Source organism: Labrus bergylta, chromosome 16 (genome assembly GCF_963930695.1).
Source record: "Labrus bergylta chromosome 16, fLabBer1.1, whole genome shotgun sequence".
Classification (NCBI taxonomy): Eukaryota; Metazoa; Chordata; class Actinopteri; order Labriformes; family Labridae; genus Labrus; species Labrus bergylta.
The window spans coordinates 12,150,613-12,169,060 of NC_089210.1; the positions used below are offsets into that span (position 1 = coordinate 12,150,613).

The window sequence follows — 18,448 nt, forward strand, 5'->3', positions numbered from 1 at the left end:
AATAAACAAGTCATAAAAAATATTTGAAGTATTTCTAATCTCTCTTTCACTTTTTTCATCAGGCTGAGCTTACCCTAAAAAAAAAAAACCATTTAACACACAATTTCAACTGATTGTGTTTTACTGCAGGTATTTCACTTAGGATCAGTACAAAGAGCACTATCATATAATGTAAAAAAAAAAAAAGTGACTATATTTCTTTGTTTTTCAACAACCTCAGCACATGGATTGTATCTGTTCTAATAACATGAAACCACCAAAGCAGAGATGTAAAATATAACCTGCATACCCATGGTGTTTAGTCTATGCTTAATTTTGTTGATTTAAAGTTTTGCTTTATTTACCATAACATTGTATTAGCCCCTAAATGTAAGTAAATGGAAACATAGAACATCGTTTGTATATTTAGATAAAGGTATAAGGTATGCAGCACTGCGTTCTTTAGACTTTAACCTTAATCCTTCCCAGACGGAGTCAACGTGATGACGACATATGTGGAGCAGTTGGCACGTGATCAGTTCACCTGTGCCCAACCTGTTTATCTCTTCCGCTCCTCTGACTCGCCGCTTAAGGATACATTCAAATCCCATTTTGTTTACTCTGAGAGTTTGCCTTTGACTGGTTTCACAGAACAAACACCTCAAGCTACCGCATGTTTGTATGTTTTGCTTTTATAAGTCACAGATTTTTGTTTTGAGTGGTTCTTTTTTTGCCGGTTACTCGCGTGGACTTCGACCTCTGTCTGATACCTGTCTCAAACAAGGAAGTCCAGTCTTCTTCTTCTTCGATAGAGACGACGGGCCTTTTGTCAATGACACTTCATGATCTCGGTTGACTCTTTCAGAAGGCCATTTTATTTTCTATTTGTTTTTGTTTTTTTAGCGTTAGGATAATCGTGGCCGGTGGACAGTGGTTACTATCAACACGGGATAAAACTGCGTCTCCCCTCCGAGGGACAAGGTGAGCTGTTTGTTGACGGTACAAATGTTTATCAAAACACTGATCATTTGAACACAGTCCGGCAGTTTGTCACTTAGTGTTGTTTTTCTAATCAATTTATCAATCATTTGGTAATTTAATAGGCCTAATGATAAATTGTAGGATTTTTCTATTCAGCAACATGCACCATATTATCCATTATGGGAAATACAGTCATGTCCAGAGGGCTTGTGTTTTCATCGTTTTACGTGGGCCTATATGTGACCATAACTCATTTTTTTATGTTTTCTCTCTGTCTTCAGATGAATGTATCTCTAGTAGACGCTGATCCGTCAGCTGACAATTATTCTATTGTTCACCTGGACGCACCAATCCTGCCAGACAAGTCTGACATCTCCAACATGACCATCATTCGGACAGTCAATGGGTCAATCATAGAAGATGATGTGTTTTTGAACACGGCGACCGCTCAGATCCTCTCAGGGATATTTGTCTGGTCTGCCTTGCTCATAACATGCCACCAGGTGAGTTCACTGAAAAGCCCCAACGTAATATCTGTGTTTCAAATCATAGCAGCAACTGTGGGTAGTACAGTTTTAAAGCACTGCGTACTCTCTGATGTTCATTTGTAATCAGAGATGGTAAGAGACAGATTGTACCTCCCTCGCCTGAGGACAGGAAAAGGCCATAAAGGATTATTAACTCACGGCCCCGTGTTGTGAATACTGTCTCAGCTCACACTGATGCTTTGTCTTATCCGGTCATTCCAGCCAGGTATTGTGATTGCACTGCCCCACTGCATTGTGGGAATGTTTTTGCCTCCCTTAGAGTTGTTAGTGACTATCAGATTAAAATGGACGGAAATCCTTTAGCTGATTAAAGGACAATGAATTCACTGTGAGCTCTCTCTGTGTGGGAGCAAAAGACGGTCAGGAAGAATCCGCGGTTCAACACAGCCCACCTTTACCCAGAAACCATTTCATCGCTGCGGTAAATGAGTGTTTCCACTTGGGTGGGTGAGTCACCCACTGTGCACAGATGATAGCTTATCATTATGATTTTATCATTCGCAGAGAATGCGGCAGGGTGCAGTGTCATATCAGCAGGGAAATCAATTGATGTAGAGATAACATTTTCAGCATGATAAAGGATGCACGTGTTGTTTTTGTGTTCACTGTGGTTTTAATAGTCCCCAGATTTAGTCCATTGAATGTGCATCCGTCTAGCTCGTTTGGGCTGGAAGTGGTATGCCAGCCAAGATTATATTTCTTTTTGCACACATACGGCTATAAGTGTTTTTTTTTGTTTTTTTTTACTAAAGTGTTGTTGTGATTTGGCAAGCTTTCTGAGCTTTTTAATATCCTCACACAGCATCCACATGTTGCAACCTGTGATCCAAACACAATCATTGTTTAGGGATTTGTGACTCAATATACAGTAAATTGGTTTCCTATCGCTTTAATACAACACTTGTTTGTCCAAGTACTTGCAAGCAAGACATTCTAATTGAACAAATAAATAGCAAGTATACCATGGGGAGAATAGAGCTGGATTGCAACAGGCGAGCATCTGTCACAGAGGGAGAATAAAATGGTCTGCGAGGCTAGTGTTGCAATGCTGGTGGTGTTTCATCTGACTGGGCTCCAGAGGATTGCTATAGAGTCTTAAACTCACATTCTGAATACTAAGCACAAGACACAATGACCTCAGTTCCCCTGTGCTGTAAAGTGGCCAATTCTTTTAAGACTGGTAATTGGTGGAGGGTGGATTGATATTTCTTGATGATAGTCTCTTTGCCACTTAGTATTTGGGATTAAGAGCAGCGGACTACACTCAGGCTGTCGAGTGTGATGTGGCTGCATCATGGTTCGCACATGCTTCTGTCATCACAATATGCACATAGTTCAGTTTTTGTATGGTTTCAGTCGTAGTGTTCCTTGTTCTGTCAGAGCAGACGTGACAGAAAAAAGTCTGCGCTTTAGGCATTATACTGCATACATATTACAAACTGTCAAGCCAGGAAAATACATTGGTTTTCTTTGGGTTCACATCACTCCACAGTCTGGTTCACTTCACATGTAGAGGTGAACACATGCAACACACCTCCACTAATATGCAACCTCTCATGGCCTTTGAATCCAGCTGAAAGTGTCTGGCCGAGTGAGAGTCTGCATGCTGTTTAGATTGCTCCTACAAATGGAGGTTTTTGAAAACGAAAACTCAATGAAATAATGTCCACACATATGGAAGTGAGCTCAAGAACGAGTTAAAATACAGTGGAACTAGTCAAATTGATTGATTAATTGATGCAAAGAAAGAAATCATCATGGAGAATAAGATATCAGTCATAATAAGAAAATGACTGTCATGATGTTAGAGGCATCAAGAACCATCTGTAAAGAGTGTCGTTTGATTAGCGCCACATTGAAAGAAGCCTTTCTGTTGGCCTGCAGTCACATACTTAAGAACAATAACAAAACAACAAAATGCAATATATATTTATTTATCCCATGCTTATTTGGGAGAGTTGCTATAGGTTTGTGTGTTGTTGTTGTTGACTCTAAGTTAAGACTGTTCATCAGCTCAGTGAAATAAGTGCTGCTCTTTTTCTCGGCTCTTGTGTGTAAAGTTCAAGCTGCATAATTTAAGTCAGTCACTACGTTTCAAGCCTAAGTATTTTGAAAGGTCATTAAAATAGAAGTTGTGCGATCTCTCTTTATTCTTAGTCAACTAGCAGCCACATTCCATTGTAGCATATTTTTACTCAGGGCAGTCAGTGTGAGATAATATGCGAGTAAGCTGTAAATAATTTCATCCAAGTGTAGAGCAGTTAAATTGTTTTTTTCTGCCCGCTCCCAAGTAGAGCATCATGTTGATCACGCCCATGCTATTTATACGTCGCTTCAGTGTCACTGTACTTATGTAAAACGTATCTATCTGCAATAAACTGAGCATGTTGATTTTTAAAAACAAAGTAAAACCCACAGATCACAAAGCCTCTAAATCATACAGCTACAATCTGTACTGTTCTTAAATTCAGTTACCTCAAATATGATCGCATTTCAGCCACTCAAATGAAAGATTTTCATTTTGTTTACTTTGTTGTTTTCACGAAAGTGTCCATTAAATAGATTTTTTTTCTAAGTAAAAGAAAGACAACAATAAGTAATAGTCAAGATGTCACCTTGAGCACCCGTTTCAAGTGTCCTTTTTTCATCATTTTCTGGTATCACATAAATTTAACTAACTATAAATCCAGGAAAAACTGTCAATTATAAAAGTATTTGTTAATTGCAATAAACTATGTTATTGGGGCAGGATTTTAAAATGGAGGCCACATGATGTTATGTATGTACATACAAAAATGTACATTTCTTGGTTATTTAATGCAGAGAACACCCCCCTCTCCCTTCTTTCCCTTTTGTCTCATGTTCTTCTTTGTCTGTGTTTTTGTTTCAGATCTATACACACCTACGGTCCTACACCGTCCCCAATGAGCAGCGCTACATCATCCGCATACTGTTCATTGTGCCAGTTTATGCCTTTGATTCCTGGCTCAGCCTGCTCTTCATCAGCAACGACCAGTACTATGTCTATTTTGACTCAGTTCGAGACTGCTATGAAGGTAAGTTGCATTTACCCTTACCTTAATGTTGTATGACTGCTCAGGGTTGTTGCCCTGCAATCATATTCGAGAAGGCTCCAAGGAAATGAAAGACGAGAAACTGACCAAACTAGTTTTTTCACAGCAGTCATTGTCATCATGTTGGTACACTTCATTATTTGAGGTGTTAGGTTTCAAGGAGGATCCCATCTTTGGGAACTGGTTTCTGTCTTTTTAGATAGAAAACAACTGGAAGATGTAGTTTAGTTTTTTGGTTGGATCATTTTTGAAGATTTTTCTACATACAAATAAAATATTAAACCTTATTCTGCACTTTATTTTATTGCCTTTACATTGTAATTATGTGTTGTATTCCTATTTTAGACCAAAGCTATATAGTACTGGCAAAGGTGAATCATATGCAAAATGGATTACAAGCAATTTAAGAACAGTAAAAGTAGGAAATACATAATTCAGGAGATTAGTTTCCAGTTTGCAGGCCAATTTTGTGGCTGATTGATAGTGAAGCGCATCAGAAAGCAGGGAGAACGGAATAGCACCAGCGGCTATGGCTAAAACATAATGAACCTTCTCTTGCCTGGACACCATCTGCATTAGCTTCATTTAATCCCTCCTTAAATAGCAACAAAGGATTAGGCAGGGATTTCCAAGAAACAGAACCCCTTGGAAGCTTCTTAATGTAAGGACTGAAACAGTTATTGTTCCAAAATGTAGGTCTAATTAATTTTTTATCGTGGAAGTTTTCTGCTCCAAATTATTTTACCTTTTTTTTTTTTTTAAATGTTGCTTGATGATGATGACGATGATGAGGAAAATTTCTGCAGTCCATGATTTGGACTGCAGAAATTTTCCCCATCATGCCATGAAACATGGAACATGGAACGTATGGTTCCAGTTTTCAAGTTGTATTTGTCCTGTCTGTTGCAGCATTCGTCATATACAACTTCCTGAGCCTGTCCTTTGAGTATCTGGGAGGAGAGAGTGCAATCATGTCCGAGATTCGAGGGAAGCCCATACAGTGAGTGCTCTCATTCCAATCAATGATACATCAGTGGCCTTTCTTTTTTTAAAGAACAGAATAATGTTGCAGCCACAACAGAAAAGAATAGCACATCAGTATCACGGTATATACTGGAAGCTTTATTTATCTGAAAATGTGTTTTTTCACATCATAACAAAAGTTTTTTTTAGTAATAATCTGCTATTTATCTAGTTTTGATACAAGACTGTTTGAAATGAACAAGTGGTAACTTAAATGCAACTAAATTGATAAATTATTGTAACGTAAAAATCTGGTTTGAACGGTTTGAACACATCTGTCGAGGAGTATCTCTCATTTTCATGATTCGATTCATTTCTACTTTATGTTAAATGTAGAGACATGACAATACTCTGAAGTTAATGATCACAGTGTATGATATTGTGATAATTTTCTTCCACTAAATGGAATATTAAAATGCATGGGACTGTTACAAAACATAGAATGAGTCAAACACTCTTGAGGTAGTGTTGTCTCTCATTGATCCGCTGCTGAGATGTCTCACATTGAGCTACCTTCATCATCAGCTTTGGAAAAAATAAAACCACACTTGTTTTTCTCTTCCTTACTACTTTTAAAGAGAACATATTATTCCCCTTTTCCACCTTTTTTAAAACAGTCTCCTGTGGTCTAAATGAAACATCTGTGCTGTGCTTTGGTCAAAATATAACATGAATCAAGCACCAGAGGAGGTTTGTGACCCTGCATAAACCAGCTCTCTCAGAACGCTCCGTTTTGGTGTGTGTCTCTTTAAATGCAATGAGCCCCTCCCCCTGACTTCTCCCGGCAGACATCACTCTTCTGTAGCAAGAATAAACATGGCAGACCTGTGCAAAAGTTTTGCTCTTGTCTGGGTGTGGAGTCCATGGGTGGAGATACCGAGGTAGTAGGCTCACTAGTAGCCCAGTTTCATACAAACATCTTCACTGATGAACCTGTGTGACGCTGCTCCATGTTTTTCTTCTAGTGGTGTGGCAGCAGTACAACTCTGTCGTTCATAAATGTTTAGTTCACAGCTTCTCTTCGGGTCAGCTCTGCAGCAAACTATGATATGATTTTGTCTCCATCTTTACAATCCTCAAAAGGTGCAAGGTCCGTTTTGCTGTAAACATTTAGATTAATGACGACCGTACAAGGAAGGAGCCTTAAGAGCAGCAATAAAAAATAAAAAAAAAGTGCTAATCTGTGACAGTTACTCTTTATCTTTGTGCATTTGACCAGCCTTTGATAGGCTGTGTTTTACTGCTGAGTCAGCCACTGGGCAGCAGTTCCCTGCCAGTTTCAATCTTAAGACAGTGGAGACATTCATGTTGAGCCCTCATAAATGATAGCATTTCTTAACACGAGCCACTGGAGACATATGGAGCCATACATTCTATATTCTGTGTTTGAGAAAAAACACTCCTGTGCCTTGCTGTTACATGATGTCAGACGTCCTGTATTTTATTTAACCAGCCAACTCCAAATGATTTTACATCGTATCACCTCCTGGAACAGGAAGTACAGTCCTAATAGAAGAAATAGCACACCAACACATGAGGTTCAATTTGAGTAAGATTTACTCAGCAGCATAGAAGCACATAGTTTATGTTTGTAGGCCTCATCTTTTATCAATGATCTTCATCATGATGGATCTGCAGCCTGTTTCTATTCTAGTCAATATTGCACAGATAAGATAAAAAATGTAAATATAATGTTTCCATTTATAAAGTAGATTACGTGTAAACTATTAAAAAAATCACTCAGATCTACTTGGACTTCTTTGTGAATAAACAGAAAGCAACAAATGTACATGTACAATTTACACCCTGAGACAAATCCTGATTTGTATTTCAAATAAATTTGACTGACTTTCCATGCTCCTATTTGCAAGTCACTAGAATATGTTTGAGTTTTCAACCTCGATAACCTCTCTGTACTGGGCACAAAATAGAAAAAGAAAATACTCGTCAACATAAGGTATTGCTTAACCATTTAGGTTCAATAGCTATAGAGCTGTATCAGAGTTCCACTGAGCTCATTTGATCTTCTCTGCTGCCTCTCTGGGCTCAGTGCTAGAGCAGAGGAAGTCTTTCTCACATGTTTATTAATTATAACCAGCTGCCTTCACCTAGTCCAAGCTGCAAAAAGCAAGATCAATGTCTTCAAACACCAATACAGTAAAGAAAAGAAACAAACATTGAATTAAATGCACACTTCAGAGCAGCTCCAATGAAAATGCATATCCACCTTCTTGTGTCCAGTTCTCAGTGATGAAAGAACATGTTGTTGACACCTCAAGACCAACACATTTTAACATATGTAGTTCTGTTGACATGTAAAGCAGAATCATTTCTGTTTTCAGTTGTGCTCCAAATTAAAATCTTTTAGTTAAATAGTTTTGCCATGTCGGCAGCTTACCATGAACTTTGTATGATTATTATTATTATTATTTTTTTTTTTTTTCCCCCCCGAAGCTGTTAGCACCAGATGACTGATTTGAACACAACAGTAGTTTTGACTTTTCTGTCTACATGGGAATCACAAAACATCACAAGCATCTTTTATATATATATTGCAGTGAATTTCAGCACCATGGGATACATTTTCTTAATAGAACTTAGTCAACATGCAGTCAGCCTCACGTTTAGACTCTAAACACACATCCTCAAGATTCTATTCATTTTCAATCTGCATGGTCTGGATTAAGGTATACAATATTGTGTTTTTAAAACATCCGAAAGTAACAGACAATGTCTGTCACTGTTTTCATACATCTTGTTCTGTCTGACCAACAGTTTAAAATCGTAACATGTAATGAGTTCACAATTCTGAACAACAGAAAATCCTTCACATCATGACAGAGGCTAATGCTGGAAGAGGGACGTGTCTGGCTTTTCTGGTTGAGATATTACATGTGATTTATCATAACCTGTCAGTGGTCACATGAACATACTTCAATATGATGCTAATGTGTGTGTATATGAGTGTTGACATGATCTAATGGCCCATCATTTCCTGTTGTCATTACAGGTCAAGTTGCCTGTATGGGACCTGCTGCCTTGTGGGAACGAGCTACTCCATCGGCTTCTTAAGATTCTGCAAACAGGTGAGCTTCAATCATCCACTTATCTCTGCTTGGAGAGATACTTCTTGTGAGCAATGGAATATATTTACACACTTTGAAAATAAAACATTCACAGACTCTAGAGCTTACAAATGGCAGCTGATATAATTGGGTGCGTGCTTTTCCGAGGATAACATCCTGGTTTAAAAAAGAAAAACAATTGAGGCCAGGTGAAAGCAGCTTGATAATAAACACTGGAAGATGATATGAGCTGTCAGCGCAAAGCTCCCTCCCTGTGTCTCGGGGATGCTGCAGCAGCTCTCAGTCTAACGCTGATGGAAAGTGAAACTGAGAGTTATGTCTTCAAAAGAAAGTACAGGGTGATATGAACATTTTTTGTAAGCGGCCAATGATAAACACTCAAAAAGGAATCCTACGTGAAGTGTTTTAAAAATCTAGGTATCTCTGAGTTTTGAAAATGAGCAAAGAAGACTTTAAAAAGAACATTGTACATTGTAGGAATTTTCTAAAACTCCCATCTGTGTTGGTGGAGTTTGCCGCGGAGAGGGTGCGTTGAGAGTTTTTGCTTTGAGCAAGGACTCAGAGCTGAGTTTTACGGTTTTAAAACAGGTCATCCTTATTAAAAAAAATATCAGAAATCAATACATCGCACTTAAAGAATGATTAAAAGCTGCTTTTGCAGGTCAACTCCCACGAAGCGAGAGACTAACTGCATTCAGAATAATGATAAACTGCTGTCATACATATGTATTTTTTCAAAATGGATTACTGAAGCGCTCGATTATATTGATCGCACCGAGTTGTCGCTTGTTAGTCTTCTGATGAGAAAGTCTCATCTTGAACTGCGGTGGAATACTGTATGTGCAGCAGCTCATCATAGACAAATAAAACAAGGCCTTGTTTTTTTTCCCTCCTTCATTGGTGATAAAACAAACGTTACAATTCTCTGCACGTTTTAGAAAACAGCTTCAGTGTGTGATTAGAAGAGTGCTTAACAAATGAATCACTCATAGGGAAAAGCAGCCCAGAGTTATGGTAGTTCTTGGAGATAAGCTTGGAGGATAAGCTGCTTTTGCATCTTGAACTGTGTTTTTGACATTTAAGTCTTAAGAAATTTATCATACTGTAGGACACTTTAGGGTCTTTTTTTCCCTGAAACAGGTTCAAATGATAATCCTATAAAGTCCAGGGGAACCACCTGGGGGTCAAAACAAATCAACAATAAATTAAAAAGCAAGAGCAAGGAGCTATGACCTACTCTTTTTTTATTTTGGTAGTAAACCAGGTTCAGTTGATGATAAGAATTATTAATGAGAAATGATAAGAGTTCTTCTCCCTCTATTTAATAAGCAGAAGTAAGATTTACAATATTTAGAGAGGTGAAGAATGATTTTGTCGGTTAGAATTTATCCTGCTGTCACCATCTATACGTTACAGTATTTTTTTTTTTAACCTGGTGAATATACAGTATTCTAAGTTGTGTGTATGTATTTATGTTTGCCTTTTTGGTTGTCATTTAAAGAACTAATCATATACAAATAGCTAAGGCGTTATGAAATACAAACAGAAAGAAAGGAAAAAAAACAGCTTTCTGCTGACAATGTGAACAACCACTATGTTTGTGCTTCAGCTGGTTTGAACAGCAGCACACATAATGGTCTCTCTCTTAATACAATTGGCTTTGCTAGGTTCTTCAAAACCCACATGTTAACATGACCTGTGACATCTCAGTTATTATGATGATTTGTTTTGGTTTATGGGAAGAACAGCAGCAAGAATACCAAGACGTTTATGGAAAAAAACATAGTCCAGCAGACTTTTTTTTAAAATAACATCTGAATTGGGGTATAGACAGTAGCCGAGTCTGGGAGAAATTAGTGAGAACATGAACATAACATGAATAGCTTTGGCCTTATTGTCCAATACATAGATGTCTTAACAATAATCAATTGACACTGATAACTTTGAAGGCATGTATTTAGGTACACGAAGTAGAGACGCTGCTGTTGATTGGACTCAGGAGAAGGAGATCCATGAATCATTGCAGTTAACACTGAACAAAGAAAATCATTTTCAAGCGGTGATTACTTAATGAAACTTTATTTGGTGTTGTGATGATAACTGCTGGTAGGTTGCCGACACAAGATGGGAAAGTTAAAATGGTTGAAAGTTACAGTTGTGCAAAACATCCTACAGTCCTGTGATGAATGATGCAGCAGTTAGTTGGAGTTTTACAGAGCTGAGTTAGTATGTTGACTTACTGCACAGCTTCTAATGAATGGTCATTATTTGGTGGGTATACAGCTGCCTGTTTGCATGGATCCAGTTCATAACGGAATTAATTTTAGGATGAAACCACAGTACACTTTGAATCCAGCAGCATTATTAATGCACATTGTGTTTTGAATGTCAGGCATGTCATGAAGTATCACGCACAATGATTTGCTTTGAGAATATTTAGAGAGACGAGCTGGCACCAGAGGCGGCATGTTAGAAGCAAAGACTGTCGCTACTAAAAGCTTCAAAGTAAATCAGTAACACAAACGATCATCGATGTCATTTTGTCAAGCCCACCCCCGACTCCAGCCATTTTCCAAACGTCTCCCTCTGGCTAATCAAGTCGAACACTCGTGATCTGTTGCTTTCAAGTGTCGACACAGTGATGGGAGTTTGGAGCAGCTTCTGTCAAAGTGGTTGGTTTAGGCTTCGATACACAACACAGAGGACACCTGTCCTCCAGTTTTATATGCCATGCAGGTCCACATCCTCCTGCATCATGTCGTCCCTGCCAGTTCCTATCCACCACAGCATTGACATTTCAGCATCAGTATACCAAACTTTGTGGGACTGAAGGAAAGACAGCTTTACAACAAAAGATATGTTGGTATATATAAGATTTTCTCCATCTTTTAATTAAAACAACAGTTGTGAATTAGTTTGACATTTTGCCTGATGTAAGACGAGAAGAGCAGCAGAACTTTCCTCATCAGTTGTTGTGTACTGTGATTGTTCTGTCGATAATGTTTGTTGTGTGTTTGAATTGACCAGGTGGCAAATGAGTTTCTCCGCTGGGGATTAAAAAAGTTTTCAAATCTAATTTAAGGTTGGGTCTACAGCCAGCAGTCAGTTAGTTTAGCACTAAAACAGAAAAATGAAGAAAAGACAATTCCAGCTCTGTCCAAAATCCACCAACCAGAACTATAAAGCTCCCTAGTAATAAACCCGTTTGTTATCCTGTTTGTTTAATCTTTACTGACGTTATAAATGACACGAGAGGTTATTTGACTTCTCCGTCGCTCTTAGCAGTTGTCAGGCAGACAGCAGAGCCTCCAGGAAGTAACTGCTCGGAGCCAAGGAACAACACAACACACAACTGGCCATGAAAAAAGCAAATTGTCCTTTTTATTGCTTAGATGTTTGAACTGATTATCCAAAAAGGTTTAAAGCTGCCTATTAGTGAGCTTCACATGGATTGTGCAAAGCAAAGCTAATCAGCCCCTGTCTGTAACGCATTAGTAGTATCATTCTTCTCGTGTAGGGCATGAGCTTTCTGTCAAAATGTTTAAAGAAAGAATAGAAAAAAGGGTATTGGGAAACAAATCAAAAAGATATGCCTCACTGGTTTTGCAGAGTGTAAATATAGTAAAACAAACAATGTGCAGCTGGTGAGAGATGAGAAAATCCGACAGGTCAGGTCTTCAGATCTTCATCACCCGACGTCTTTCTTCATCCTACATCCTCTTTCCCCCTCTTCATATTGTCCGTGCTTGTTTCAGTGTCTCACCCTGAATTGCAATGTGTTCTCCAGGCGACTCTCCAGTTCTGCGTTGTCAAACCCATCATGGCTGTCATCACCATCATCCTGCAGGCCTTTGGCAAATATCACGATGGAGATTTTAAGTGAGCAGCACCTCTCTCCCCATTTCATTCTGAGTATATCTCACATATCCATGTCATGGCCAGCAGGCGTGTTTGCTGTTTTTTTTTTACTCACGTGGAAACAATTTGCAAATGGAGATAATGATGTTACTTTTCCTCAATTGGTGTTATAAAACAGTTGTATAATTAAAAGCTTTCATATCAGGCAGAAAGTGCCTGGTTCAAAGTTTCCTAGAGAGTGTGGTAGGTACTCTGCTACATGCCGTCCCAGTTGTGTCACTATCCAGGCTGTAATCTCAGCCCCCCTGGTTGTTGTTATTGGGAGGAATAATTTAGAGATATGAACTGAAGAAATTATACCAGGTTATATTGAGTTCTACGAAATGCGGTTATAGAGCTCTGAAATGAAGACCCTTCATTCTAATTGTAGGTTGCACTCAGTGAAGCACAGCTCCATAACGGGAGAAGCACTGTGTGATCCGTTTTCACACTTTACTTTGGATGTCAAGGGATACAACGACTGGGATAAATTGCAGGCTGAAAAGTTTTATTTGTGTAATTTTTTTTTTTTTATTCCAGAAGAGCCAATAAAGGTCCAAAGAGAATAAAGAGAGGGTGATAGATCTAATCAAAAAGCTATAAAACTTGTAGTCCATAAACTCTGCCTGACTTTTATTCTGGTGATCGTCTCCCCCTCTCAGTCTAGCATCTCACTCTGAAGACTCAGCCGTGACAAAACTTGTTTCTAAACTACTTCCGAAGAGGTAAAGAGTTGAGACAGGCGTTTCAATCAGCCTCCTATCATCACTCTCTTAATGCCGAGCTGAAAGATAGAACTTAATTAAACCCTACCTGCTTATTTCTCCATGCACTTAAACAGGAAAATTAGCAGTCAGAAATAACTTCCCCATTTTCATGTCTTTCTTTAAGCGCTGTAGAAAGGCCGTGATGATTCACAGATTGTTTACTTATACGCTTTCAGCCAAGCGTGCCCTCTATACTGCATGGGAGTAATTAGTGCAGTCACAGCCGAGTCCTCAGAGACGCTCTCTAGAATGCAAAAGAGGTAGGAAGGAAGTCTGCCAATAAAATATAGACAAATCTGCCTGTTTATCAGCTGCATCCTGGAATAAGAAAGCCAAGAACAAACAGGCTTTATTAACTAATTTAAATAGAAGAACAACAGCGCTTTTATTTCTATCTGTTTCTGTGCTATAACTAAAAAAGTAATAAAGCTCAAGCTGTGAGTCTTTAGAATTGAATTTAGCCAAACTCAATGAATGGTTTCAAAACTGCAACAAATTGTCTTTCTCAATAGCTTTGTGCAGAACATGACATTGTCCAGCTGTGATCATCAAATATGTAACCATGGGGCTTCTACTGTTTCTGTGCAGCATAAACGGAGGATACCTGTATATCACAATCATCTACAACTTCTCAGTCAGCCTGGCACTCTACGCCCTCTTCCTCTTCTTCTTTGCCACAAGTGACCTGCTCAGACCGTACGAGCCAGTACTGAAATTCCTCACGATCAAATCTGTCATCTTCTTATCCTTCTGGCAAGGTAAGTTAACCCATCCATGCTTTTTTTCTATTTTTCTTTGCCAGTATTAAAAAGGATTAAATTACAGATGAAAATGTTGTCTTCCTGCAGGAATGGTCCTCGCCATCCTGGAACGCTGCGGCGTCATACCCAACGCGCTCTTCATTGACGGACAGGAGGTCGGCACTGGCACTGTGGCGGCGGGGTGGCAGAACTTTGTTATCTGCATTGAAATGTTCTTCGCCGCCATTGCCCTCAGATACGCTTTCACCTGCACCGTCTACCAGGAGAAAAAGAACGACGTGCCAGGTGAGAGTGGACAAAAGCTGATCATTACCCCTCGCCCTCCAAGCAGGTTGACATGTTCCAGGCTAATTGCCCTTTCTCCCCCGCAGAATGAGGACTCACACAAGCTGGAGGTGTTAGCAGTAAAAAATAATTGCAGCCATTTAGCCCAGTCACACTGACTTTTAGAGATACATCCTAGATTCACTCCTTCTATTTCAGTCTGAGTTAATATCGCCATATTTACAAGTTTTGACTTTAATTAAATGCTGTGTGCTGTCATGATCAGGTTGGAAGTCAGAAGGGGCTTTGATACACTTAAGGGCTCACATTTTTACTCAAAACTCAGAGGGCAGTTATCAGCATCGCAATGTAGAGAATGATTTAGAGGATTTTGAAGCCATAGTGGAGTAACTAGTATGGAGCGTGCTGCACTTCTTAGACGATGAACATCAAGTCTGTTTTCTAGTAAGAGAGAAATAGAAGTCATGGGAAAAACCTTTAACTGCAATATCAATCATTTGACCATGTGTTTTTTTTTTTTGTCCTGTTAGAGGAAACGCTCTCTCTCCTTGAGCTTCATAACATGCAGACATACTGATAGTGATGATAAAAACTGAAACCTTCCTATTTGAACCAAATAAGGCCTATTTGTTTTTTAATAAAGATGTAAATCAAAAAGGATAAATAATTGTTTGTCGTCCTCACCCAATCCTCCTGCCCAAATGAAAAATATATCAACACCTCATCCCGCTGCCCTGCTAATAATAATGAAAATGTCAGTCAATGTTTGACAAATGGTTATTTAATTTCTTTACTTTGCTTTTAGTTTGTTTCAGCCATCCTTTCCTCTTCTTTGAATGAATGTTGTAGGAGCAGCATTAACTCTGTAGTTCTGCTGCTTCACCCACACCCTCAGGTGTTGATGTGTGTGATTGCAGAGGTTGCCATACCTTCGGCTTACCGTTCGTCTGCTTCAGCCCTGTGGAGCGGGCAGGCTGTAACAAGAAACTCAGCAGACTGTACCTAACTGCTCTGCACCGACATCAACCCCACCCCATCCCCTGTCCCTCCACACCTTTCCCTTCTCTTTGCCACCTCCATAAGCCAATCCCGACAGCACTGCCAGTGACCCTTAAGCCGAAGGCTGTGGATGTATGCCTCGTTTTTTTTTTTTGTTGCCTCGAAACCCTTTTAGTTCTGGGTTAAATTCCACCTGGCTCACAGCTGGGTGCTAAGGGACCATCACACCACAGCGATGGCTGTGGCAGCACTCTGTTCAGTCCGTTTAGCCTGCAGGCTGGGAAGAAGAGAAAAAAAATCCAGGATGAGAGACATTAATCATCCCTTTTTAGTGTTCCTTTAAACTGGTCGTCAAATATTACAACCTTCTGTCTCTAATTGGACAGTTCTCAGTAGCACTGACACCAACGGGCTGTGAATCAAAGGAGGAAATGAACTTGACAAGCTATTAAAGCATTTAACCGGAAAAAGATGCAAAACGTGTTTTACAGGCTTCTGGAAAATCAGAATATGCTGACTAAGTGTTTTATATGACCCTGTTTCATGAATGAGCTGAAATTGACTAATGAATGAATAGAGAAACTAGGAAATTGCCAGAAAATAACATTTTTTTAATAAATGATCAATTTCAGTACTGAGACTGTACTTCTGTTTAACATGCTCAACAGCTAACATGCTGTTCAACATTGAGAGATCTGAAATAATAGTTCTGGATGTTTTGCTTGGGGATACATAGGGAAACAAACAGATTACCACTCTCATATCTCAACTGGTAAATATGTTGGAGAACCTAAATGCATGTTAGCATGTTAGCATGAAGACTTGAAATGGTTAGCCTTGGTAATCTTAAGCATTTCCCTGTCCTTGAGGTAACAGAATCCAGCTGTAAAGATCTTTTTTCATTTAAGATATATAAACCCTAAATTAAAACAGACTGTTTGTTGAAAAAGGAGATATAGCTGTAATCGCATTCAGGAGTGTCTAATCACTAATCTCCCCATGTCCCGTTTCCTCTTTTGTTCCAACAGAGAACATCCCTCCTATGCAAAGCATCTCCAGTGGTCTGAAGGAGACCATAAACCCAGGAGATATGGTTCAGGATGCCATCCACAACTTCTCTCCGGCCTACCAGCAGTACACCCAGCAGTCCACTCAGGAGGTGGTCCAGCCGAGCGCTAATGGAAAAATGGCCACAGGCAACAAGAGCTCCCGCAAGTCTGACAAAATCATGTTGATAACCTCCGATGATGAGTTCTAGGGCTTTTGCTTCCAGCAAGATCCAGGTGTTTGAGTCCTCGCCACCCCTATCTCTAACCCCCTGGGGAAACAGATGTGTCTCGTATCCCACTGAGCTGGATTGAATCTAGGTGTTTAATTTTCATCCGCCCAGTATTTCAGATGGACTGCTTCCTTCTGTCCCAGTTCAATTAATTATTTAAGCAACAAGAAGGAGAATGAAATAAATATTAGTTTTCATATTGATAGCTCGCTGAATGACCAGAGAAACTGATCCGTCTCAGCTTGCAAATCACAGACGCAAAGCTGTGTCACCTTGACAGTATCAGAGAAGTCTGGAGCTCTACTCTTCCTACAAATCAAGCTGCCTGTTGTCCAGCAGTGTCCCTGATCCTGATTTTGTCTCTGTCATAATGTCAGAGCTTATTCTCCGGCTGTCTGAAGTGTGTTCCCCTCTGATTCTTGTCGGTTTCAAAGAGGAGATGATTCATTTGGGACTTGAGGGGAGAAAGCAGGGGAAGCCAGTGATGGCTTGGAGTGACATTTCATGGACCGTTTCTTGCATTCTGCTTGTTTGAAGTCTTTTTTACCGAGGATTCCTCGGCATGGTTTCCTGACAAATGGAGACGTTTTTGTTCAAGACACACACGTTTTGGAGCAGCTGAAGCTGGTGAAGCACTACGCAATCCTTTGTATCTGTCGTTTCATGGACAAATTGGATCAACCTGTCTCCTACAATGTGGGAGTTGTATTGTTCTCATTAATTTTCCCAGTGTGGTAAAGAGTGTAATTCAGTGCAACTAGCCAGCCGTTCAACGAGCTCTAACAGTTATTCATTTTGCAGCTTCTGCATTTGTGTAAATGCTTTTTGCAGAACCTTGTTATGTTCAAAGTGTTCACATCATTATCAGTTCCTTGCTTCAGGGATTCTGAAACATGAACAGAGTTTTGATTTGTGTAAATTCTGGCATGTTGTGTTTTTGTAATAAGTTTCAATCATTATTTCATAGATGATAATAATGTATTTATTGTGTGTAGTGTGGTAAGACATAGTCCAACCGGTATCTGTATGGTCAAGAGAAAAACATAGAGTTGTGTGATTAAAGAGCTAGTTCCTCCTCCAATGTTGTTTTTTAAAAATGTCTTGAAAGACACAAACATATCAAGGGATCAGTTCTGTGTGTTAGGTCATAGGTTGTTTTAATTTTGACACCCTTTTGTGCCAATCATAGCAGCCTTTCAGGGAAAGCAGAAATTAATTTAACATTGGGTTCAAACTACTATTAGAAAATATACACTGGCGTTTTTTGTGCTGCTGCCTGTCTTCACCAGGACACTTTTCAATGAGATTGTTCATCTCAGTGAGGTTTTCCTGGTTAAATAAATGTCTGTGTTGCACTTGTGCATAAGTAAAGCATTGTGATTTGCTTGTGTAACATGTATTTCTTGAATTGACTAAATATACCCTTCTCAATGAGGAAACGTTTTATTTTGAAAGTTCAGAAAGAGACACAGCCGACCTATTTCTCGAAATAATTTGACCACACTTCAAATCAGAGTAGAGCAAATACAGATTTTATTTGTACATGAGGGTAGTTCATTGAGAAAACATGTAAATAAATGAATGTAAAATAAAAAATAATTTAGGTGTTTTTTTTAATAAAATTACACAATTCAAAGAAATAAATATCAAATATATATGAGCAGACTAATGACAAGTTGTGGAGGGTACTTAATACAGTTTATGCTGCCTTATTACTGTCCTCGTTTCAAGTCATTATTGACAGTTACTCATTGAACATGTTACCACGA

The 18,448-nt window shown here is 39.1% G+C and overlaps 1 protein-coding gene across 2 annotated transcripts; it reads left to right on the forward strand.

Annotated features, from left to right (window-relative positions):
* Nucleotides 1-514: 514 nt before the first annotated feature.
* tmem184a (transmembrane protein 184a) lies at nucleotides 515-18,072 on the forward strand. 2 transcript variants are annotated; one of them, XM_020642502.3, is made up of 10 exons: nucleotides 521-658; nucleotides 883-960; nucleotides 1,242-1,463; nucleotides 4,399-4,564; nucleotides 5,492-5,582; nucleotides 8,616-8,691; nucleotides 12,479-12,570; nucleotides 13,944-14,113; nucleotides 14,204-14,401; nucleotides 16,429-18,072. In XM_020642502.3, the coding sequence occupies exons 3-10, from the start codon at nucleotides 1,242-1,244 to the stop codon at nucleotides 16,656-16,658; spliced, it is 1,245 nt and encodes a 414-aa protein (XP_020498158.1). In that variant the 5' UTR covers nucleotides 521-658; nucleotides 883-960; the 3' UTR covers nucleotides 16,659-18,072. The 2 variants fall into 2 exon arrangements, with proteins under 2 accessions (XP_065820533.1, XP_020498158.1); XM_065964461.1 differs by having other exon boundaries at nucleotides 515-960.
* The last annotated feature ends 376 nt before the right edge of the window (nucleotides 18,073-18,448 follow it).